Genomic DNA, 23,926 nt, shown 5'->3' on the forward strand with positions numbered 1-23,926 from the left:
ACGGGATTTCAGTTTCTCCACTTCCTCATCCCCTCCAGTGAGTCCACACAGCATGACTTTGCACATTTCCAGAAATCTTGGTGCAAACCGGGCCTGAAAGCACTGCAGATTACAGAGAAATGACGAGAAATTGAAGTTGAGAATACATGGAAGGGTTAGGGAGCTCAACCTAATTACATTAAGATTTGAATTTTATGTTTGAATAGGTGTGGTGCTCTTGACAGTCTGCTATTCCCAGTCTCCAGCCCACAAGCAAATGTCATTGTTTGGACAATACAACAACAACAAAAAGACATCTGGGATTTAATTTACAGTGAGACAAGTACAAATCACCCAATTTACTGAAAATGTAAATTGAGAATAGTTGATAAAATTCTTTCAACATTGCTTTTTACAGCTTTGGACATGAAACTAAGCATTTACTTTTAATTATGTTGATACAAGTAGTTTTAGAAAAAAAAAGACGAACCCCCACAAACAACAAACCTTTTGACAGTGCCATGCTCAGCCCTCCCCATGACAGAGGTTAAAAAAAAATCAGCTGATTAAAGAAAAGCACAATGGTCTTGATTGAAGAACACTTCAGAGAAGTAGACCATTTAAAAATGTCTTAGAGTTAACTGACAAACAAACATTTTTGTAGAGTACATTCAAAAAATGTGAAATGTGCAGCACTGACTCTGTGGACATTCATACATCAGTAAACCATATTCAGAAAATCTGTAAGAAGAATATAGCTCAATAGGGATGTAATAACCATTTTTATAGCGAATTTGCATCCTGTTTCCCAGCATGCCCTATTATAGTTGCAGTCACTTTACCCTGTGTGCTTTCTTGCATCACTCTGTACTTAACCTGTCTTGCATTTCCTCATTTCTTGCTTGTGGCAGTTTTTTCTAAAGAAAGGAATGCTTTTACTTGATTTATATTAATCTTTTAAAAAGTCCCTCTAGCTATATACAGAATCCATTTTCAATGCCTTACCCTCAAACTGTTTGGTGGCCATTATTGCGTGATTTTTGCCAACAGCATCAGCTGAACGTACGGCTTCATGTTTGAGTCTTTAATTAACCTGCTACAACCCAAACTCCGAATCCCTCACAAAAACATTGACATTTTACCAAAATGTCAAATTAAATATATGGCCACTCTCAAACTCAAATATGAATGTTTTACCAAATTAATGCTGCTCTCCACCGCTTCTCATTTCTCTGCTGTCACTGAGTGATGTCCTCGCATGCTGTTGCCATGGGCACCGCATCAGGTGCTAGATAAGAGGGCACACACACAATAATAACCTCTTGTTGAGGCATCGCATTGATCAAACGCTGTTGTCATCTGCTAGATCACAAAATGCGTGTAATTGCTGCTTGCGGATATTTGAAGGACATTCACAGCAGATATTTTGATCCTGATGCACCCTTAAAACACATTCAGATTTTTGTTGTTGGTGTTGTGGCAATGACGAAAGAATAATCTCTAAAAATACAGGTATTATTGAATTACTGAAAATATCCTCCGAGTTTATTTTATGCTTCTATACATCCCTGACAACACAGGTTCTGAGTGTGTGTGTGTGTGTGTGTGTGTGTGTTTATTTATATATATATATATATATATATATATATATATATATATATATATATAGAGAGAGCAGCAACTCACCTGAAAATAATATTTATATATATAATATTTATTTTTTTAAGATACCCCATCATTAATAAACTCACCACAGTATGGACAATGATGATGAATGGAGGCACTTAGACAGGTTTGGATGTTGCGTGAGTTATGGTGTATGCAGTGACAACGCGAATTGAGTACGTTTGTCTCAGTGTGACAGTGTTTGGATGCCAAGTTCAGACATGTATAACGAGGCAATGAAACCATGGAAGCGGTGGGAGGGTAAAAACATGCTCTTCACCACAGCAGGATGTGACAGAGCCATGTGCTCCACACACGCGCGCACACACACACGCACGCACATACACACACACACACACACACACATACACACACACACACACGCACACACACACACACACACACACACACACTTACGGTATACGCAAACACGTGCCCATAAAATGAGAAGTGGGTTTTGCATTGACCCTATTTATAACATCGTAAGAGATTGTTTAAATGTGAAAGTTCTCAAGCAGTTTTTTGAGGAAGTTGGAGTGGGAAAAAAGAAATCTTAACACATCACAAGATAATCATTCAGGAGTCAGGACAATCTATTTCATATTAACTGTTCTTTTGATGGCGGCGCGGGCACCTGCAGCAGCTCGTCTTGTCTGGTTGAGAGGGAAGAAATTTCATCTGTGCTGTGTGTTGCACATACAGCGCATTTGACAATAAAGTTGTACTTGACTTGACTGACAGTGATATGCAATAATTGGGCCTTTGCTATATTTTAAAGTTGGTATACGTATGTATACACCCTGCTCAATCAATGATACATTGTCAAATAATCCTCAGTCTTCCTTATTTTACATTTTTTGGGGTGTGTACACCTCTGCCAAGTTTACATTTGTGTGATTAAAAAATCGATTAGATTGTTTAGGATGAATTAATATACTGTAATTTCATGGAAGAAGATTATAAATGTAGGCTTCTGATACTTCGTAGGCCAGCAGAAAAGACCGCAGTGGCCCTGACAATTCACCACTGATATCATCACGTGAGTCCAAAAAGGAGCTGAGCTGTGCCTTTAAGAATTCTCCCGCGCCGAACCCGGAAGTGGACCGCAAAGAATAAGTGGCGCCAAATGCGAACACAAGAACAAGGCTGCACGACAATACGACGTCACGCAAATCGGCGTCTTACGGCTCCTTTCAAAGTGCGTGTCCTCAAAGTCTCAGTTTGGCACGCGCTCGCAGCAGTTGTCGATTGGCTCCTAGTTTTGTTCTTCGTCAACACATTGTTTTGCTTGGTTTTGTCCGTGCATTTCAAAGAACATGGAAGAGGCCAACAAGCTCGTCGGAGCGGGGAAGAACCAACTGGTGATGGGCAAAGTGGTGGAGGCGGTGAGCACGCTCCAGGAGGCCTGCGGAATATTGTGAGCTTGGTCGACGAGGAGTGTTTGTAACTGTTCTTCGCAAATGTTCTTATTTCTTAAGGTTGTCAGAATCCTTTTGTAAGCGCAACTGTTAACTGCATTTGAAAAAGACCCCCAAAGTTTTGTGTAGCCACTTTGGTCACAAAAGTTTAGCGATGTTGAGTTTCTGCGCGAAATTTCTGGATGGACCGAAAATGCACTGTAGCATCGAAAAGTGAACTCAGCTTGACCTCGGAACCTTAGAATGCACATGTCCAACTGTTGAATGTTGAGTACTTTTTGCACAACCTGCAGTCGACTTACAAAGAATGGCAAAACTACATACCTGGACACGTTTAACAGTTGTATCAATGCATTGGTCAAGTGACCAGTGTGTTGTTGATAAATAAAGTTATTAGGACAATTAGACCACGACTGAGTTATTCTAATTTTAGATTTTTGTTCAAATTTGATTCTTGAGCACAAAAGTCTGATTCCTGCATTCCAGTTAAAGTTAATGTGACTCCAGGCAACATAAAACTATTAATTCCTTTCAAATCCTGGCCTTATTTTGTGACCATGAGTTTGCTTGATGAGAATTTTTTTTTTTTCTTACTGTATTGAACGGGCTGTTAAATCAACCCAAAATTCATTCTTTTAATCAAAGATCTTAGGTAAACTAAAGAAATGTCATAATGGGCTAAACCTCAGCCCAGTTGTTTTTATTTTCTTTCAAGGTGCAGTAGGGATGTATCCATTTACAGCTTAAATATTTATGCACATCGTTGCTCAGGAAGTTTCTTTGTGAAGTTTGTTTGTGTGGTACTCCATTTAGCTCCCATTTTTGAAAAAAAAAATGCATGGTCGGTTAACTGAAGCCTCAACGACTGCAAATCTAGTCCTCCTTCCCTAAGGAGGCTGGGTTAGGCTCCAGCTTCGTGACCCTAATGAGAGCAAGCGCAATAGGAAATGGATGGCTTGACAATGAGGTGTTTTGCTTTCAGAGCCAAAGCATATGGAGACACTGCAGATGAGTGTGCAGAAGCATTCTTTTGGTGTGGCAGAGCGCTGTTGGATTTGGCAAGGTATGAACTCTATCTTCTAGGCTTTTGAGAATTTTTTTTTTTCCTCAGTGAATTATTTAAGCAAAGGCAAAAAGCTCAATGTCAGTGTTGTGATGCAGGATGGAGAACTCAGTCCTTGGTAATGCTTTGGAAGGAGTCCCAGAAGGCGATGAAGACGAGAAACCTCAAGAATCCAACGTGGAGGGCACAGAAAATGTTGACGGTGTGTGAATCATGTTAAAAGTTAAATGCAGTACTCGCAAAGTTTTAGGGTGATTTGGCTTTTGGGGTGAGGACCTGTGGCAAGATTTCAGGATAAACCTAAAATGCACTCGAACGTTTACAGGTTAACTTAAATTAGGGACACCTTTCATTCAGCTCCAGTTGGAGAACAGCAAGTTGTATACAAGTACAGAAATCACAAATAGTTTGACATTTTCATTGAAAAGTTTATGGAAGGTCAAAATAAGTTCACCAGTAATTTCTAGTGCATTTTAGGCTGAAAATTCTGAAATTATTCTTAAACTTCTGTGCCCTCTTGTCATAACAGAAAAGACCAGAGATGAGTTGAGGGTTCAAGTTTATGATGCAATGGCGGAGAAACCTGAAGATGCAAAGAAGAAAGCGGAAGGGGACAAAAAATTGGAGGAAAGTGATGCGGACAAAGCCGATCTTCTAAGGGAAGCTGTGGACAAGACGGAAGAACTGGCAGATAAGGAAGGGGCAACTGCAGCTGACAGGAATGTCGAAGAATGTGCAGACAAGATGGAGGACAGTGTAGCGCAAGAACCAACATCACCCAAAATAGAAGAGCAAGAAACAGACAAGAAAGAAGAAGACCCGACTGACGAGAAGGTTGACAAAATGGAAAAAAACGTTAAGGATTCGACTGACAAGGGAGATGAACTGTCAGAGAAAACGGAAGACAGCGCAGCAGACAAGAATGCAGACGCGTCGGACAAAATGGAAGCCGGTGAAGGAGACAAAATGGCCGACAAAAAGGTGGATGAACCAGTTGAGAAGATGGAAGAAGAACCAGCAAAAAGAGATGACGGTGAGTTTGTCTATTGGACTGGTCGCAGTTGTCTGCCCTGAAATATTTGAACAAAGTTGTTTTCAGAAGGAGATGAAGATGAGGAGGAAGACGAGGACAATGACACGAGAGAGAAGGTACTACAACAACAACAACAACAACAAACTGCATAGCCGAGAGAATGTCCAAAATTAACATGAATGTTTTGCAGGAGAGCAACGAAGAAGAGGAAGAGGAGGTGGGAAACCTTCAGTTGGCTGCAGAGATGCTGGAAGTAGCCAAGGTCATCTATAAGAGGTCAGTGCAGACCAGGGTGATAATAGTTCGGGATTTTTCATTATAGTTTGATTTCGTTTTGACTTTTATCTTTTTTAATTTGTTTCATTTTTGGATTGGGTTAATTTTATTTTTGTTTCAGTTTTGTTTATTATTTTTTGTATTAGTTTTAGTTTATTTATTTACTCATTCATTTTAAAATACAGCAAATTTAATGAGCGCAAGATGTACGGGGGCGGCTTACAAGATTTCTCAGCGATTTGGCGATCAAAAGGAATCAGTAAATCTGATTAGCGATTAATCGTTGCCCCTCTAATTATCTTGCCTGTCACCAAACTTTGTCTTTTCTTGTCCTCAACATAGAAAAGAGCTCAAGGAGGATCAGCTCATGGCAGCTCAGGCCCATTTAAGGCTGGGTGAAGTTTCTGTGGAGTCGGGTACGTTCAAGAGGCTGAACGCCACCTTGCAGACGCCGTGAAACTTCCCGAGAAATGAACGCTCGCTCCCCGCCGCCCCGCAGGGAATTACACCCAAGCCTTGGAGGACTTCCAGGAGTGTCTTTCCTTGCAGCTGAAACACTTGGACGCCGACAGCCGACTCCTTGCCGAGACGCATTACCAACTGGGTCTGACCTTCACCTTGAACCAGCAATACAAAGAGGCCATCGACGAGCTCAACCGTTCCGTTTCTGTCATCAAGAGCAGGCTGGGTGAGAGCGAGGGCCAGCGCGGCCATTTTAGTTTACAATTTGAATTGCCACTAAGGTTTTTTTTCAAGTGGATTTTTCCAAGGATGTTCCCCGCTTAACACTTACCGGCAATCCGCTTGACAGATCAACTTTCATGTTTTTCTTTGTCAAGCAGTTTGAAGGGTGATTATAACAGTTAAAATCCACATCTTGATCCAGATTTCAAATTCAGCGGCTATTTAAATGTAACAGGAGATCCTATTTGACATGTGCAGAGGACTCTCTATCTGGTTGTAATTTGGAAGATGAATTGAGCAGCAAAATCCGTCCGTTTTTAATCAGTCTCGGGGGGGGGGGGGAGCCCGCCGACAAAAAGGTGGATGAACCAGTTGAGAAGATGGAAGAAGAACCAGCAAAAAGAGATGACGGTGAGTTTGTCTATTGGACTGGTCGCAGTTGTCTGCCCTGAAATATTTGAACAAAGTTGTTTTCAGAAGGAGATGAAGATGAGGAGGAAGACGAGGACAATGACACGAGAGAGAAGGTACTACAACAACAACAACAAACTGCATAGCCGAGCCTATGTCCAAAATTAACATGAATGTTTTGCAGGAGAGCAACGAAGAAGAGGAAGAGGAGGTGGGAAACCTTCAGTTGGCTTGGGAGATGCTGGAAGTAGCCAAGGTCATCTATAAGAGGTCAGTGCAGACCAGGGTGATAATAGTTCGGGATTTTTCATTATAGTTTGATTTCGTTTTGACTTTTATCTTTTTTTAATTTGTTTCATTTTTGGATTGGGTTAATTTTATTTTGTTTCAGTTTTGTTTATTATTTTTTGTATTAGTTTTAGTTTGTTTATTTATTTACTCATTCATTTTAAAATACAGCAAATTTAATGAGCGCAAGATGTACGGGGGCGGCTTACAAGATTTCTCAGCGATTTGGCGATCAAAAGGAATCAGTAAATCTGATTAGCGATTAATCGTTGCCCCTCTAATTATCTTGCCTGTCACCAAACTTTGTCTTTTCTTGTCCTCAACATAGAAAAGAGCCCAAGGAGGATCAGCTCATGGCAGCTCAGGCCCATTTAAGGCTGGGTGAAGTTTCTGTGGAGTCGGGTACGTTCAAGAGGCTGAACGCCACCTTGCAGACGCCGTGAAACTTCCCGAGAAATGAACGCTCGCTCCCCGCCGCCCCGCAGGGAATTACACCCAAGCCTTGGAGGACTTCCAGGAGTGTCTTTCCTTGCAGCTGAAACACTTGGACGCCGACAGCCGACTCCTTGCCGAGACGCATTACCAACTGGGTCTGACCTTCACCTTGAACCAGCAATACAAAGAGGCCATCGACGAGCTCAACCGTTCCGTTTCTGTCATCAAGAGCAGGCTGGGTGAGAGCGAGGGCCAGCGCGGCCATTTTAGTTTACAATTCGAATTGCCACTAAGGTTTTTTTTCAAGTGGATTTTTCCAAGGATGTTCCCCGCTTAACACTTACCGGCAATCCGCTTGACAGATCAACTTTCATGTTTTTCTTTGTCAAGCAGTTTGAAGGGTGATTATAACAGTTAAAATCCACATCTTGATCCAGATTTCAAATTCAGCGGCTATTTAAATGTAACAGGAGATCCTATTTGACATGTGCAGAGGACTCTCTATCTGGTTGTAATTTGGAAGATGAATTGAGCAGCAAAATCCGTCCGTTTTTAATCAGTCTCGGGGGGGGGGGCAGCCATTTTGCTACTTGCTGTCGACTGAAAATGACATCACAGTCGCTCAGATAACCACAATCATGGCTCACCTGTTTTCTGAGTGTGGTCATGTGACGTTAGCAAGCTAATTCCTATTCCACAAACAATACAGAATTTAAACTAATGGGGGCACGTAGAACATATTTATTGTAAAGAAAAATTTTGACTTGATTTTCCCCTTAGGTGGACCCGTGAGTTCAAAAGTTAAGTCAAATAACGTTGACGTGTAAAGGTTACCACTTTGTTTTAGGTTCATCCTGAAATTATACCTTTCGGCTGACCAGCCCAAACCTTTTTTTTTTTTTTAATTTATTCAAACTGAACCTTGTTCCTTTTTGTGGTCCTGTGAGATGGCTCAAGGCTTTCCCCTTGTCTGTAATCGCACAATACAACCACGTTGTTTCACAGAAAATCTAACAGAGCTGATTGCAAAGGCTGCTGGTCCTGAGGCGCTTTCTGAGGAGAGGCAGGAGATGGAGGAGCTGAAGGCTCTGCTGCCAGACATCCAAGAGAAAGTGGAGGACGCCACCGCCATGAAGGCTGTGCTGGTAGGGCGCTTTTCGACATGCGGCTCACTAAAAATCTTCGGTTTGACTGTAAGCTTACTTGTTGTAATGCGCTTGTCAGGATGGTGCCTCCACTTCGTCTGCTGCACAGAGTGGTGACACATCAGCAGTGAGTGTTGCCAGCAATCATTTTTGGTTTACCCCTGAACAATTCTGTCCTGCCCGATTGTGAAATATGTCCCCGGTGGTGCATACATGCTTGCGTGTAAAATCAAACGAGTGCTCATGTTGTTTCTCCTCCCCGACTCAGACAAGCGACTTAACGTCAACCACCACATTCAGTTCTGCCATCGGGTCCGCTGCCAGTGCCCCAGTCTCTGATATCAGCCACTTGGTCAGAAAAAAGGTGGGGACGATGATGGGGTCCGAAACGAACGGCACTCGTGCCCCACGCTGTTGTCTAACCTAAACCTGTGTGTGTTTCAGAGGAAGCCAGAGGAGAGTCCTGAGAAAGAAGGCATCGTCAAGAAGGCCAAGCAAGATGATGCTCAGGAGACGTGTGCTGTGCAAAAAGCCAATGGTGACACTAATGGGGCACGCTAAGCGCATGGGAAGTTTCGCGGTGAGGGCTGGTTTTTATTCCTGGACAGTCTCTGAAGTCATCTATTGCTTACTTGGTGATAACTGTTTTGTTTTTTTCTTATTCTGTTGCAGTGTGAAAGAGACCTCTTCGTCCTCACTTTACCTCAGCAAGGACACGGCATTGTGTCCAAGATCCTGTATACTTGTTTGTGTCTATTCGTGCATTTTCTGCTTTTGTACAGTTGAATTAAAAGTGGTTTTGTACATCTTTGAAGTTATGTGGTGAAACAATGCCAACATCGGTAGGTCTCTTAACATGGCTGGATTTGTTGTCGTCTCAGGTTTCTGATGTCCCATCTAAACATTTTGTGCCTGTTTGGCCACTCTGATTGCACCCGTTTGGCAACTGTGGTTCCTTTAAAATATCCAAGCAGAAATGTTGGCATTGTTCCGCCCTGCATCGTTGCACTGCCCTGTTCCTTGAAATTGTAATTTCTTGTTTTGCCTAATAAAAAAAAAAAAAAAAAAAAAAAACTTAAGGTGATAAGCTTCCTGTTTATCCTGCATTAAAGTTGGAGGGACTTGAATTGAACTAGCCCCTGATCGCAAACGACTTTGGGTTGAAGTGGAGTACAAGCTGACCTCGTTGCCTGCCGACCACAGTTCACACCCGATGGACAAGTCACCGTGGATGTTTTTAGTGGAATGTGTGGTAGTGATGGTGACATAAAGCTCTAAAACGCTTTGAGGCTTTCCATGCAATTAGTTTGACTCGTGTGTCGAGGCTTCAAATGTCGTCAATCAAGTGGACATGACATGCAAGGAGGAGGATTTCTTGGGCAAAGTTTTGCTATGGATTACTCATAAAATGAAATTGACATGGAAAGGATGGAGGAAAATGCAGTAATTGAGTGTGTATTGTGGGAAAAAAATGGAACTCACACAAGAGGCAGCGGGAGCAAAAGAGGACTGCATTGTGACCCTTATAATGGCAGCAAACTCCGCATCCGTCGTGTTTCGTCGCCGCATAAATCAGGAGCTGAACTCGTCGATGTACTTCCTGAACCGGTCACGTGATACGGCCGGTTTCGAGGCTTCGATTGTCATCATCCGAGCATTTTCTCGGTGCGCGCTTCAAATACTCGGTCCCAGTTTACTCGGTATACCGCGGGTAGGGAACCCCGGTTTCTCGAGAGCCATATCCTGCTTGTTTTAGATCTCGAGCTACTTCAGCACACCTGATTCAAATGATTAGCTCAACATCAGGCTCTGAAACGATAATTAACAATCAGGTGTGTTGTGGAGTGGGGAGAGATCGAAAACAGGCAGAAATGGCTCTCGAGGAACCAGAGTTCCCTACCGCTGCAGCATTACGCATCGAAGACTCGACACAGAGGATAATATCGCCAATGTGTGGGGTGGGCGGCATAGCGAGAGAAAATACAAACTAAAGTTTCAAACTGTGAGGACACATATGTAAACCACTGGGTCAATTCCTCCCCACCACTTTTGACGCGGAGCATTCAAGCATATATTGAACATCATTAGAAGACAGTTTCACAAACACAATGCAATACATATTTTTTTAAAATCTTTAACACTTTATTCATTGTAGGCTGTGCATCCTCGGTTAAACTCTTGGATGTGCTCTCACTGAGCCAATATGGGGAAAAAAAAGTGGGAGAATTTTTCAGTTTTTGAGGATGAGGAACTTGGGCTTGATCCATTCGACTCAAACACCACAGTCAACAGCTTGAAACGTCAGCTTGTCAGGAACCAATTTTATTAATATCATTAATAATGTGTCATCAGCATCATCAATGAAATGAGTTAGTCTGTTTAAAGCAGAATCAAGTGTGCATTCATTGCCCTTTTTCTTGATGAACACTTCAGTTCCACAAAGCGAGGAAGAAAAAGGAGGAGGAGGGCAGGGTCAGAGAGCAGGACTGCAGTGAAGGAGGAAACGCAGGGAAAACAACGTCTGGCAGAGCAGAAATCTCCCCCTTCACTGGGATATGATTGGTTTTTCCCTTGTGCAAGAACAACAACAAAAAATAATCAAAAATTCAAAATGGTGCTCTTTAAAAAAAAAAAAAAAAAAAGATGAGATAGAAAGGAGGGTGGGTGGCTTGCTGAGATGTGTTGGCTGTTGCGTTGTTTCTCTTTTTTTTGTTCCGTAAAACCACGCTAGGATTTGATGCAGTCGTCGTCGTCAGAGGTCTGGCTGCTGCTACTGGTTTCCGACTCGGACCCTTCCTCCACATGCGCCTCGGCCACACTCCTCCAGGGGGTGAAGTGGAGGGTGACACCCCGCGCCCTGGGCAGAATGCCGTTCTTCTGCAGGCCGTTGCGCTTCAGCTGCTCGGACAACACAGAAGGATATCACGTGACCTCACGTTTGATCTGTTCAACGTGGCAGCAATCAACCGGACCGTTGCTCACTTGCTCCGTTTTCGTCTGAAACTCTCTCAGCTCATCTTCGGTCAGAGGCAGGAAGTTGTCATCGTTTTCGGGGTACTCCTGCCAGCCCATGGCCTTCAGCAACCTGCACAAACACGTTGCTCCAAATTGATTTTCTTCAAGCTGACATCCCTGCTTGAATCAAAACTATTATAGTGAAGGAAACCACTGAAAAAAATAACCCCGAATACCGCTAATCCCTCCCCCCCAAATTGTTATCATCACATTATGAAAATAGGCCGTTTTTACAAATGTATGGGTTTTTTTTTTAATAATTCCAATGGCACTTGGGTACACACTGTAGTTATGTTTAATTAGTGGTGGTCTGATGAAGGGTTCCTTGAAAGAAATAAAAAAAGAAAATTCCACCCTGTCAGGAGTCCCTGGCCTACACAGTGAATGACACTGTCAAGGAGGTACCATGAGTCCAAAACAGAGATTGTTAAAGTTCTTCGTAGTTTATCACAGTAGGGAAGTCATAATTACAGTAAATAACTGCATTTAAAAAAAACCCTGAGGCTGTGAGTAAAAAAAGCAATCAAAGGAAATCCAGCAAGTACGCCAGTAACTGAGTGTGCCTTCTTTTGCAACCTGTTATGTCGTACCACCGCAAAACAGGGACCACCTGTATGGCTGTGACCATATTTATTATTTCATTTGCAATATGCAGTGTTGCACACTACTGCCCCCTTCAGCCGACATGAAACTATTTTAGCATGTTAACGAACAGGACAACCGTGTTTTAATGTCATTTAAATTTAAGCAATTTGCCACGTAGGGTCCAAGCTCAAATCTTAAGAACAGTTACAAACAAATTTTGGAGATGATCCAAATAAAACCTGAGCCTCTGATGGCGCACACACACAAACTGAGCGTGTGTGTGTGTGTGTTGTCATACCTGTGCTCAGATTCCAGGGAGCTGGACAGGTGTTCTGTGTCAGAGTCACTGAGAGAGTAGGACAACCCATTCTCGTGGCAGACATCCTCACTGTAGGCTTTGGGTTCCGGGGTGCTGCTTTCACCCTGGACACAATCACACGACCCTCAAGATACCAACAAAATCTGCATGTACGGATTTTCAGTGTGTCAAATATTAATATTCCAGGCATTTTACAATTCAGACACTCGGGTTTACATTCCAATTAGAATGTAACCGAATCACTAAGCGGAATAGAAATGCTCTGTATAAAACACCTCAATCGGGAATCACAGTTTTGTTTTTGTAAACCCAGCCACTGACAATTTATTAAATAGAATTAGAAAACCTTTATTCGTCTCACAATGGAGGTCACATGATTTGACAGAATTTTTTTTTTTTATGGGGTTACACAAGGAGTTGTACCTCTCACCACGCAATAAATTTGAAGACATGAACTGCACAAAGGCAATTGGATTTGAAAGCGCACATACACACACACGCACACACCAAAATCCGTATTTCAGTGGGGGTGCGCAGATTTTTGACATGCGCGGCAGGTAATGAACAACGCAAGATGCAAACGGAGCCATGCCTGACCTCTCCTGATGTTCCCGGGCTGCTGCTTGTTGTCAGTTCTCCGGTGCCCTCGTCCTTCAGAGCTCGCAGGAACTCACTCTTTCGGTCCGGACCACGGCGCATCAGCTTCAGCCTTGACGGGGCGATGTCTATGGGAGGCGTCGTGCTGGAAGGATGCTGCAGAGATGGCGACACCGAGACCAATTGGGTTCATTCCTGTTTCTCCTTTGACTGCTTTTCTGAGCAAAGACCCGCCAAGCTCATTATTCTTTCCGAGCTTGTCAGCTGTAACTTGGCTGTTCAGAGGTGAAGGTAGAATATTTTCTACCAGAATAAAAAGGGGCTTTTGAAAAATAATCTAATTATTATTGTTTACCCTCAATATTGCATTTTTTTGCAAATCTTTTTTTTTAAGGCCCTCTCTCACCATGTTTTTTTTAAAAACACAAACAAAAGTTAACGACAATGGTGGGTACAACACAACAAAATAATTTCAACATCGTCATGTGCCCTTGAGCATGAATTACAGCTTGACGACAACGTCTCATGCTGTTCACAAGTCGACTTCTTGTCTGCTGAGGCATGACATCCCATTCTTTTTGAAGGGCAGCCTTCAGGTCATTGAGGTTCTGAGATGCAGAGTTTCGGGCCTCTACACGGCGACTCAACTGATCCCACAGGTTTTCAATAGGATGCAGGTCTGGAGAAAGTGCAGGCCAACATTCCATGTGAGGCACACCAGTCTCCAACAGCCGTTCCCTGATGATGCGACCTTGATGAGTTGGAGCAGTGTCATCCATGAAGATGAAATTAGGCCCGTGTTGTTCATTGTAGCGGCACAATCACTGGATGAATAATGTTATTCAGGTAGTATGGACTTGTCACTGTACCATTCACAAAGCGTAGGGCAGTTCTGTACCAACTGGACCCAATTGGACCACACTAACCACCCCAACAACCGAAAGCTCGTTTGACGACAACAGGGGGTGATGCAGAGCATTCTCCAACATCGTTGGCGGCCATCATTTCTGCTCAACGTGAGTCTACTTTCATCAGAACACACCAGTGAAGGCCACCGGTCCCTCGTCCAGCGCAAATGCACCGCGGTCCGTGCAAGGCGATGACGCCTGTGCCTGGTGGAGTGGTCAGGTGCACTTGCAGGTCGTCTAGCACGCAGACCACGCGGATGTAAATGGTTTCGAATGGTCTGACGTGACACTTGGTTGCCTCTCAGCTTGTTGAGTGGCAGCAATTGAGTGGCATTCATCATCCGGATTTCGGTCATTGGCATGGGATGTGGCCACAGGCCGTCCACTTTTACATCTTTCTGTGACTCTTCCAGTCTCCCGGTATCTCTGTTGTAACCTGCTGATGACACTCTAAGCTCAGTCGCCACTTCCGTCTGACAACATCCCGTTTGAAGCATCACAGTGGCAAGGTACTGCTGGTCCATTGTGAGGTGTCGTCTTGTTCTCTTGATGTCAAAATGCGACCGGCTTGATATGGATGACTGTTTAAACACCAGCTCTAATTGAACCGGGACCATACATTGGTTGATTCAAGTATCAAACACCTTATTAAAAATAACAGAAAAAACAAAATCAAGCCTACCGACCGACTGAAACGAACCCCTGAAGTTTGAGTTGAGCAATTAAGAAAGCTCACCTCTTTAGGGGTGTTGTGCTGTAGTGCACTGACCGGCGTGCTGGGTTTGGCAGCAGAGACGGGGTTGGTAAAGACGGAATCTCGGCCAGACTTGGCGAGCTCCCTTGCGCCGGCTTTCCACTGGGTGCTCTTTAAAATAAATACGTACATACATTAATAAATCATATTGGATTAGTTAGCAAATTTGACACACGGCGGTCATTCATACTTTGGTGGGAGCCACAGCAGGCTTTGGGACCAGGTTCTTGTAGACGCTGGAGCCTGTGATGGGCGCTTTAGCGCCATTAGCTGGCAAGGCGCCGGCGCTCGCGAAGCCCGCCGAGAAGGCAGTGCTGGGGTCCTCCTTGGAAACCTTCTTGATAACCAACATTTTGGACACCATCTGCTTGCCACTCGGAGGATTTTCTGGGGCAGGAGAGAAAAATTCCAGGCGGCTGTTAGAAAACAACAAGAAAAGTGTGAAGACTGCAAGTGGACACGGAGCTCTTTACCCCACACTCCAGCATGGGGGGCAACTGCTCTCATCTGAGTCCCGGGCTTTCCAGTTGTTTCAGGGTTGAGGGAAGGCTACAAAAGAAGCAGAACAATTGACGGTTGTGGAGAAAATTCCGGCATTCTAGTAGAAAAGGTGTGACTTTCAGATGTAAGAATTCTCAGAGTGTTCATAATGCCTGCGCAGGCTTGTGATAAAATAGAATACACCCATCTTGTTTTTTTTTTATTTTATGCAGCAATGGCTGTTTGAAAGTGATCTATAAATACAGTTGAGTTGTTTCTAAACATTGCAGGCAGTGATAAGATGGTTTGGTTGAGATGAAATCCAGTGCAACACTGGGAAAACGTGTGCCCAATGTGTTTGGATTTTGAGGATTAAATTATCGAATCAAATCGTGAGGAATCGTCAGTAAAGTCGTTTAAAACAAATGATGCTACTCACAAAGTCCTCTTCCACAAACTTCAGCTTGTCATCCTTTTTGTCTTTGCGTTCTTCGTTGGGAAACTTGTCCTGGTATGAGGTGCCCTTACGGGGATGGAAGTTACCATTGCGCTGCCGGTGCCCTCCCTGCCTGTCTCTGTCGCCCCCTCCCCGTTTCGGGTGGCGCCCTTGGTGGTGGTGGTGATGGTGGCCGTCCTGGGCGCCCCTCGGAGCTCCGTGCCAGGTGGGTGTGTCCTTCCAACACGAGCCCCCTGCTAGCCCGCTGTGCCCCCCTTTGGCCACGCCTGAATCCACAGAGTCATGTCTCAGAAGCAGCGAGGGCTGTTGCCACCCATCACCTAAAAAACAAACAAATCCCCCCCGGCAAAAAAAAAAAAAAAAAACCCAAAACAAACAAACAAAAAACAAAAAAAAAACAGAGCAGTCATACTGCTTAGCAACTACAGATTTAGCTGTTGCCAATTTAAAATGTGGAAATTTCCTATCACGATCAATAGTGATCAAAAAGATGATGACAAGACAGGCGGTCTTGTCTCCAGGCCAACAATACACAAGAGTTTTTCTGGGTCGCTCACAGTTCACTGCTGCGGTTTTAATTTTCAATCTCACAGCAATACATAGAATTGTTCGACACCGTCTGCTGTAGGATTTGGGATAATAGCAAAACAACGCTTTGCAAACTCACTGCTGAAAGCAAAGCGGACATGAAAATCCATCAATTCATCGAGAAGAATGGACTGAAAAATTGCAATAACCCCCCCCCCCCCCCAAACCCATCAGCGCAAGACCCGTGTGCTTAATATGCCAAGAGACTTTTGCTATTTTTAATTTGAAACGCCATTATGCGAGAAAATGCTTCTTGGGACATTGTCTTAAAAGTCAGTGGTAAGAACGACAAAAGTACATGCAACAAAATGGTCACATCAACCTGCAAGCAGGGTTCTAGTACGGTAATCACATCTATGAACAAGCAACAAAGTGCTCCCTAAGAGTGGCCTGAATTTTGAACAAGCACAATAAGCTATTCTCAGACGCAGAGATGAGCAAAGAACGTATGACTGAAGTGATGGACGCAATGTATGAAGGCAAACAAAAAGAGAAGAAAACTAAACTCAAGCACCTCCCCCTTTCTATTTTCTTTTAATCATGTAAAATGGAAGTGATTTCCTTTCATTTGTCATTTTGTTGTTGTTGTTGACTCAACAGGACATGTTGTTTTGGCTATTACAGCATCCTCGCATGTGGCCTGACTAATGTCAATGAATGGACCCTTGACTCACTGAAACAATTCTTTGTCAGATTTGTGTTTGCGTGGAGGAATCCGACACAATGCTAGAATGTACTTCTTCCTAAGGTGAGACGTTCCACTGGGAGCTTGTGTCGACGTGAACGTTTTGACATTTAAAACCCTTCCAATCCAAATGCTTAAGATAGCACAAATCCGTACTCGGGAGAAAATATAAATAGATGAAAAGACTAAAAATAAAACCGGTGTCAATTTTAGGTCAATCGGTGACAAGACTTATCAAGAAAGTCTTGTGACAGACATTCGGGATGTACAGGGGAGCTTGGGATTCTTAATTCCGGGTCTATTTAAATCAGGGGTAGGGAACTCCCCGAGAGCCATATTCTGCCTGTTTCAGATCTCTCCTACTCCAACACAGCTGATTCAATTGATCATGATCATTTTAGGCTTCAGCAGAGCTTGCTCACGAGCTGATCAATTGAATCAGGTGGGTTGAAGTAGGGAGAGATCTAAAACGTGCAAGAAATGGCGTTCCCTACCCCTGATTTAAATAGTCAACAAATGAAGTATCTGACACAAACCAAGGAGAACAATGTGGATTGGAATCACTTTAGGGAGGAATACATCAAAATGACCCCAAAGTTAAAAGATGTTAATCAAATTAATTTGTTGATGGTGAATATGCCTCTAATTTACCATATTTAGACCATAATATTCGATTTTGCTGTGGCTTACGTTCCCGGCTGGTGTTATTGTTGCGTCGCTACATTACTGATCGGTATAGTTCGATGACATCAAGTTTGCCTCGATGGAGTGAGTACAATATATCTGATATGAGCATACGCCACATTCAATAAGAATTGGATTGATAGGAATTAGATTTTTCTTTCCATAGACCACTTGAGAAGAAAAAGAGAAAAATGAAAACGGTTGAATTGACATGGTGATGATGATAAGGCATCGCGTCTTCCACTAAGGGAACGTTGCGGAGAAACAATTACTTTTCCCGAAATAGTAAAAAAGGGAGAAAAAAAATTGTTTATTCCAAATGTAAATAGCTTTTGCATTCAACATTTATCCCCACATTCGGAACAGATCAAGAAGACTGCGTGGTTTTGTGGCGCTGATGGCACATGGTTGTAGCAGGAAATACAGGTTGTTGTAGTTTTAGGTCGACTCGCAGTTTTTACAATGTGACTGTCTAGGATTACATGAAAATGGGGGTGGGTGTGAATAGCAGCCGATTTTTCTGTGCTGTAAGGCTGAACAAATACTTAAGAACAAAGTATTGTACAACAGTCAGATGTTAGTTGGAATTCGCTCACTTGAACAATTGTCATTGATGAGTATTCCACAGCACCAGAAACTTGAAATAAAGCGCTCAAAGCCTGCCTGTATATTTGCACACCCAAAGTTGTACGACAATTACTGCTACTGGTCACTCGAAAAATGATGCAACGATTATCTGCACCAACTGCACAACCGTCATATTGCATCACTTTATCTCTGCTGTCATTAGGTGGTATTATGGCACAACGGTACCCTTGCATTACGGAAAGCCTTTTCGATACTTATTTGTCATGTCCTTGTTGATCGTAGTTGCTTGTTATTGATAATACTAGCGTAGCCTGGACTTCCAGGGACAAATTCCTTGTGTGTCCCACATACTTGGCCAATAAAGATGATTCTGATATCCATGTGTATTATTGATGACTGGTGTTGTCTCAGAAAATATGCCAGAATAGAGCGTTAGAACTGCACTACATGAAGTTGGATTCATTAAGAGTCCAACAAAGAAGCTATTTGATTGACTATGCACTTTTGTAATTCATCGTCAGATTAATTGGATATTTTGAATTTTATTCTGCCAAAGGGGCGAAGGCCCGGTAGACCAGTGGTTAGCGCGTTGACCTCGCAGGGCAGAGGGACCGGGTTCAATTCCAGCTCCGGCATGTGTGGAGTTTGCATGTTCTTCCCGGACCCCCGTGGGTTTTTTCCGGGTACTCCGGTTTCATCCCAAAAACATGCATGGCAGGCTGATTAAACACTCAAAATTGTCCCTAGGTGTGGGTGTGAGCGTGGATGTTCATCTATATGTGCCCTGCGATTGGCTGGCAACCGGTTCAGGGTGTCCCCCGCCTACTGCCCGGAGACAGCTGGGATAGGCTCCAGCACCACCCACGACCCTTGTGAGGATAAGCGGATCGGAAAATGGATGCATTCTGCCAAATATTGGAATCTGCATCGGGCTTTTAAAAAAAATGTTTTTTGAAAAATCGATATCGCCCGTGCCCAAGTAGACAGACAGCACCAAACGTATACGCTTATTCTTTGACACTGGCTGCTGGTGACTCTGCACATCCATCTCTGACTTTGTCAAGTATACGTTTGCCACCCATTAATTTTCAATCCATTCACTGAAACCTCTCTGACAGAAGAATTTCTAGCCCTGCTGTAATTCCCAAGCATCCGCAATACAAATGCCACCTACTGTTCAAATCAAGCACAGACGAAACTGTCTTTTCAATTACATAAACTGCCCATTAGAATCAAATCTGAAGAGTGAAATACAATTTACAGCACTGCTCATAAGACTCAAGTTGAATATGACATGCGTTCCGCACAAAGAAAAGCGTCTTCATCAACAACCTGACAAATACGAATCCATAGTATCTTCCAATGGAACACGGGGGAAAAAAAACAAAACTAAACAAAACGCCAAGACTAGTCATGCAAAACACACCACATTAGTTTGTATTTTTTTTTAGACAAACTGCAACAATGTCCCAAGTGGCAGCATATGAAAGCACGAGCAACAAATTGCCTCTATTCTCCTTCATCCACAGCAGAACTTGCACCCATTCAATGTACCCTTAATCTATCGGACAACTTTTATTCCCCATGCATCAGTACAGTGAGATCGCAAGCATTCCAGTCCTGATCTGCCCAACCGCCGTAATTGCTCTTGCAAAGTGGTTTTCGTCACTAACGGTACCTGTTGGAGCGCGCAGGGAGCCATTGTTGAAGAAGCCATCGGAAGAGTTGTGGCGGCGGCGGCTCACAGCATTTTTGCCTTCCCTGTGGTGGTGGGGCTCGCCTTGTTTATCGAGGGTGGCAGCAGTGGACTGGAGGAGGTGGCGAGAAATACAGCAGATAAGAGTCAATGAGGCGAAAGGCAATTCTCAAGACAAGTCAAGTTTCAATCACCAATTGACGATCACACTCGTGCAATTGTAAAGGAGCAAAAATGCGTGCACTATGACATGTCAGAGTTGTACGAGTATATTGTTAAGCGCTTTGTTACAGCTGCCGCTGTTGTGAAAGCACTATATAAATCAGCATGTATTGTATTGTATATACAAGCATAAAGACAGCACGACTTCCACAATGGCTTAAAAATTTGTAAAACCCAAATAACAAACCGCCTTTAGAATTTCTCCAGATACATCAAACGACACGCAAAACGATCAAACATCAGCACAAAAATTTGAACCAGATGTGTTTTTCCATCTTAAACGCCGACAAAAATAATACAACCGGCTCTTTGATCTTGATCATGTTCACATTAAAGTCAACAGCACATTTTGATCAAATCCAATAACATTTGAAAAAGATGGACGCAAGGGGATTTTAAACAACGGGGATCTTATTGAACTTTTGGCCTGGTTCAAAACAATTTATATGAACACAATCACTTAAACCAATTTTGTTTGGTGGAGGTATGACCAACAATTCTTTTTTGTTTTTTCTTTTATGACCCACTAAAATCCCCTTGCCATCATCTGACACTGCATAATGGTAACTTGACAATCCTTCATGCGCCGCGGTTTTTAAAACACCACAAAACCGGAGCCAAAACAATGGCATTAAACATTGGGCTGCAATCGCTGAACAAACAGAGCACTGTCGTCAAAGCGGTGGCTCTTCTTGTTTTCTCTGCCTTGAATGCATTTTAAAGTTAAGTCGCCCAGCTGGGAAACGTCCCGACTCATAGACTACACTGAACAGCATCTCGACAATCACTACACAAGCAAACAACTCGACAATGAAGTGCTTTGTGCACACCACATTTGCTCAACGTAATCTGACAGGTGTGATTTTTGAATCTCCATTGACCTGCAACAAATTTCAACTCGAATCCGGAACCTTGCACATTAACGAGGTGTTTTGCACCACACTTGGACTAAAACACTACGCCACGTCTTTGCGTCATTTGTGCTGGCTCACAACATCTACGTGACTTAGGCTGACTACAAACTCACTTCTCGCGCACGTAGTGTCTCAGTGAGGTTTGAAGCCCTGTCTGCTTCACTTACTCTCGCGTGCACGCATAACATTTCCACACAAACCTTGGCAGGCTGGGGTGTGGAGAAGTTAAGCCAGGCAGGGACGAAGTCATGCTGCGCCATTTAGGTCCAGTGTTTCTGGTCAGTGGATTGAGGCATCAAACCTCATGGCCAGGATCTTACAAAAGAATTGGTCGTTAGGAGTGTCGTAACTAACAGTGTTGTCGTGTCGGGTTGAGTGTAATAGTTACCCCAGAGTCAATGGCTCTGAAGTCCTTGGCCTTCTCCCTTCGTCCACCTGGTCTCTGTTCTTCAGGCCTGATGGCACTGACAGACGGGGAGCGGCAAAAACACTACCCCTCTAAATCTCTGGGAGGACAGCGCAGCCCCTTTCCCAAGAGGCAGATCGCTTCGTCCAGGGTGGATCACTGGGAGACGGGTCAAGGGTTGCAGGAATCAGCTGGAATCGGTGATCCAGACGACAAGCCAAAGAAGGAAGAGGATGGATTTCCAAACACGCAAGTGAAGTCGTCTCCGAGGAACAAGATTCCCAAGATGCTCCCGAAGCAAATCTTGTCCCGAGTGATACGGTTTAAAGTTGTTCAATGATTTAGTTGGGACACATGAAACATGAGCAGACTCTGCCGAATTTGCAAAAGATTCTATTGATGGGGGGTCATTTGTCCCACGGGTTCAGAAGAACTAGGTTGTGAGCTTGTGGAAGTGTAGAAGGGCTTTGCCCATGCACATGGACAGCAGTTTGTGAAGCAGTTCCACTCTGACACCAAGACGGGGAGAATGAAACAAGTGTCGTCCTGCCACACTGTGGGCCAGTAGGTATTGGCATCAATTCAACTTTTACCGAATCATTTTAGAATCTAGTGAAACGCATGCAGAAAAAAAAAAGAGTTTAGGGACAGTCTTTTGTAGGAAACCCACTGATCACCTCATTAATGTGGTGAAAAGACTGCCAGAGTTGGAAGGTAAAGATGCTTGCTAGTTCAAAGTCACATGACAATGAAGACAACAGACCTGTGTTAGCTACATTGCCGTCATTTTCATTTCTGGTTAGTGAAACAGAGAGCTGGATGGGTGATGCATTATAAAGATGTCTTTATCGTTGAGTGATTCGCGTTCATATTTGTAGAATGCCCATCTAACTATGTGTAGTTTTCTGGAAGATGAAAGCTGGCGAAGGTCTGATTTCATAGATATTAGAGTTCAAAAAATTGTAAAAAGCTCCCTTATATTGATCAGTCTTGTCCAAAAAAAAATCTTTCGGCCTTCCTAGAGGAAAATCGCAACCCCAAAACGTTAAAGTGTTGAAAATGTTTTCCTGGTTTAAGAAGCGTTTGCCTTGCTGAACAGTTTTCTATTTACTTCCTGGTTTTCAGTTGATTCTGCAAAGGAGCTGCACCTGCAAATCAAAGACTCCAGTCAGAAAAAAAAAATCAATTCATCAATCACAAATTCACTATAAATACCAACTCAAGTTGAATTAACATCACAGACAGTATATTGAATTAATTACTGTGGCAGAACATTCTGTTCGTTTTCGCAAGATATGCCAATGAAGCTGCAAAACAAACTACTTCTCTGTTACAGCAGTCTATGTAAAAATACACTGGCCATCAAACTCAAAATACGGTAATCAAAGCTCCAGATATCTACTTTTGAATGCCTTACATCTCTCGCGAATCGAAATCAAGAGACACTGTGCTCTGGGAGCCATCAAACGACGAAAGCTACAATGTGTGGCAGCTTTTAATGAAATATTAATACCGATGCAAAAATATCCACGGCACTTTCTCACTTCTCCCACGGCGGAAGCACAACAGGGCAGTAATGCTCAATCAAATGGATTAACGAACTCTGCTTCCGTTTCGTTCTAAATTTCATTATGCTACAGTATAACATCAAACAGAAAACTGAAACAAGCTCGGTTCAAACAGCATTGCTCTCGCACTGAACTCTTACGTAATAGCTTAACATCAATGAGTTTGCGACGCGCACAAGCTACTACGGGCACCAGCGATGTTCCACTGTCGGATTAGCAGTCTAAGCACAAGTGTTATTTAAGTGAAACGTTAGCATTGTAGGAAACAAACAACCAACCAACCAAACAAACAAACGTGCCCTCTTGTTCGACAGGGGACCAATACAACACGCAGAGCACACGTTTCACCCTGCTTACAAGTTGCTAAATGTTCAAAGGTGCAATTCTGACAAAAAGCGATTCGAATGTCGAAGCTTAATCAAAGCCAATCACTGCCGGACGGTGCTCTAGAATCGACATCAACTCGGCTGCTAACTCGTTTGTGCAGTTACCTTCGTGAACAGTCGCGTAGCAAGTGTTAGCTAATAGCTGCTCTTACCTAGCCTGTTAACTGAATCCGAAAACTGTGAGGTGTCATGCGATGAGCTCGTATGGGTCCACTGCCTTCCTCCCCGCACGGCTAACAAGTTAAGACGTTCCACTGAACCAAAACCGCGCAAATAGCCCGTTTTCGCAGTTGTCGCGGACACACAGTAAAGGTAAATAGAGCTGGCATCGTTGGAACAACACAGTTTCAAAATGGCTACCTTAGCAGCGGCAGCACACATTCATCAGCTCGCTACGTGTTAGCGAGCTAACTTGCAAATGTTGCCCTGACAATTCCGCGTACCTTCTCCCAAGCAAAACAGCCTTTAATAGATTCGAGGGTATACGAAGCAGTCCGATCACAACGAAATGACACTCCAGTGTGAGTATAACGCTGTGGTTGAGTAGCTAGTGATGTTTGTTTGGGTTTTCTACGCGCTTACCACTGGCGCTGGCACCTAAAGTGGGGGGTGGGGGGTAGTCGAATACTCAATAAGGCTGCGTTCAAGAAGTCACGTCATTATCCAACTGCATGAGG

The 23,926-nt window shown here is 43.4% G+C and overlaps 2 protein-coding genes across 9 annotated transcripts; one reads left to right on the plus strand and one right to left on the minus strand.

Annotated features, from left to right (window-relative positions):
- Window positions 1-2,746: 2,746 nt before the first annotated feature.
- LOC109521203 (histone-binding protein N1/N2-like) lies at window positions 2,747-9,547 on the plus strand. 4 transcript variants are annotated; one of them, XM_019878890.1, is made up of 14 exons: window positions 2,747-3,061; window positions 4,045-4,125; window positions 4,224-4,327; window positions 4,655-5,106; window positions 6,478-6,529; window positions 6,596-6,645; window positions 6,714-6,799; window positions 7,146-7,219; window positions 7,303-7,491; window positions 8,258-8,397; window positions 8,477-8,524; window positions 8,666-8,761; window positions 8,842-8,977; window positions 9,070-9,547. In XM_019878890.1, exons 1-13 carry the CDS (start codon window positions 2,961-2,963, stop codon window positions 8,956-8,958), a joined length of 1,590 nt encoding a protein of 529 aa, XP_019734449.1. In that variant the 5' UTR covers window positions 2,747-2,960; the 3' UTR covers window positions 8,959-8,977; window positions 9,070-9,547. The 4 variants fall into 4 exon arrangements, with proteins under 4 accessions (XP_019734449.1, XP_019734451.1, XP_019734448.1 ...); XM_019878892.1 differs by having other exon boundaries at window positions 6,599-6,645; XM_019878889.1 differs by lacking the exons at window positions 6,478-6,529; window positions 6,596-6,645 and adding an exon at window positions 5,225-5,274 and having other exon boundaries at window positions 2,748-3,061; window positions 4,655-5,158.
- Window positions 9,548-10,698: 1,151 nt separating this feature from the next.
- On the minus strand, window positions 10,699-23,911 carry gpbp1l1 (GC-rich promoter binding protein 1-like 1). Of its 5 annotated transcripts, none has more exons than XM_019878900.1 (12): window positions 23,832-23,911; window positions 21,278-22,443; window positions 21,090-21,204; window positions 19,736-19,865; window positions 15,495-15,832; window positions 15,049-15,124; window positions 14,766-14,962; window positions 14,558-14,686; window positions 12,914-13,069; window positions 12,296-12,420; window positions 11,380-11,482; window positions 10,699-11,295 (listed from the first exon to the last, which is right to left on the minus strand). In XM_019878900.1, the coding sequence occupies exons 3-12, from the start codon at window positions 21,147-21,149 to the stop codon at window positions 11,125-11,127; spliced, it is 1,485 nt and encodes a 494-aa protein (XP_019734459.1). In that variant the 5' UTR covers window positions 21,150-21,204; window positions 21,278-22,443; window positions 23,832-23,911; the 3' UTR covers window positions 10,699-11,124. The 5 variants fall into 5 exon arrangements, with proteins under 5 accessions (XP_019734459.1, XP_019734456.1, XP_019734457.1 ...); XM_019878897.1 differs by having other exon boundaries at window positions 23,693-23,833; XM_019878898.1 differs by having other exon boundaries at window positions 23,610-23,833.
- Window positions 23,912-23,926: the final 15 nt, after the last annotated feature.

The sequence above is a fragment of the Hippocampus comes genome, unplaced genomic scaffold (genome assembly GCF_001891065.2).
Source record: "Hippocampus comes isolate QL1 unplaced genomic scaffold, H_comes_QL1_v1.1 scaffold85, whole genome shotgun sequence".
Lineage (NCBI taxonomy): Eukaryota > Metazoa > Chordata > Actinopteri > Syngnathiformes > Syngnathidae > Hippocampus > Hippocampus comes.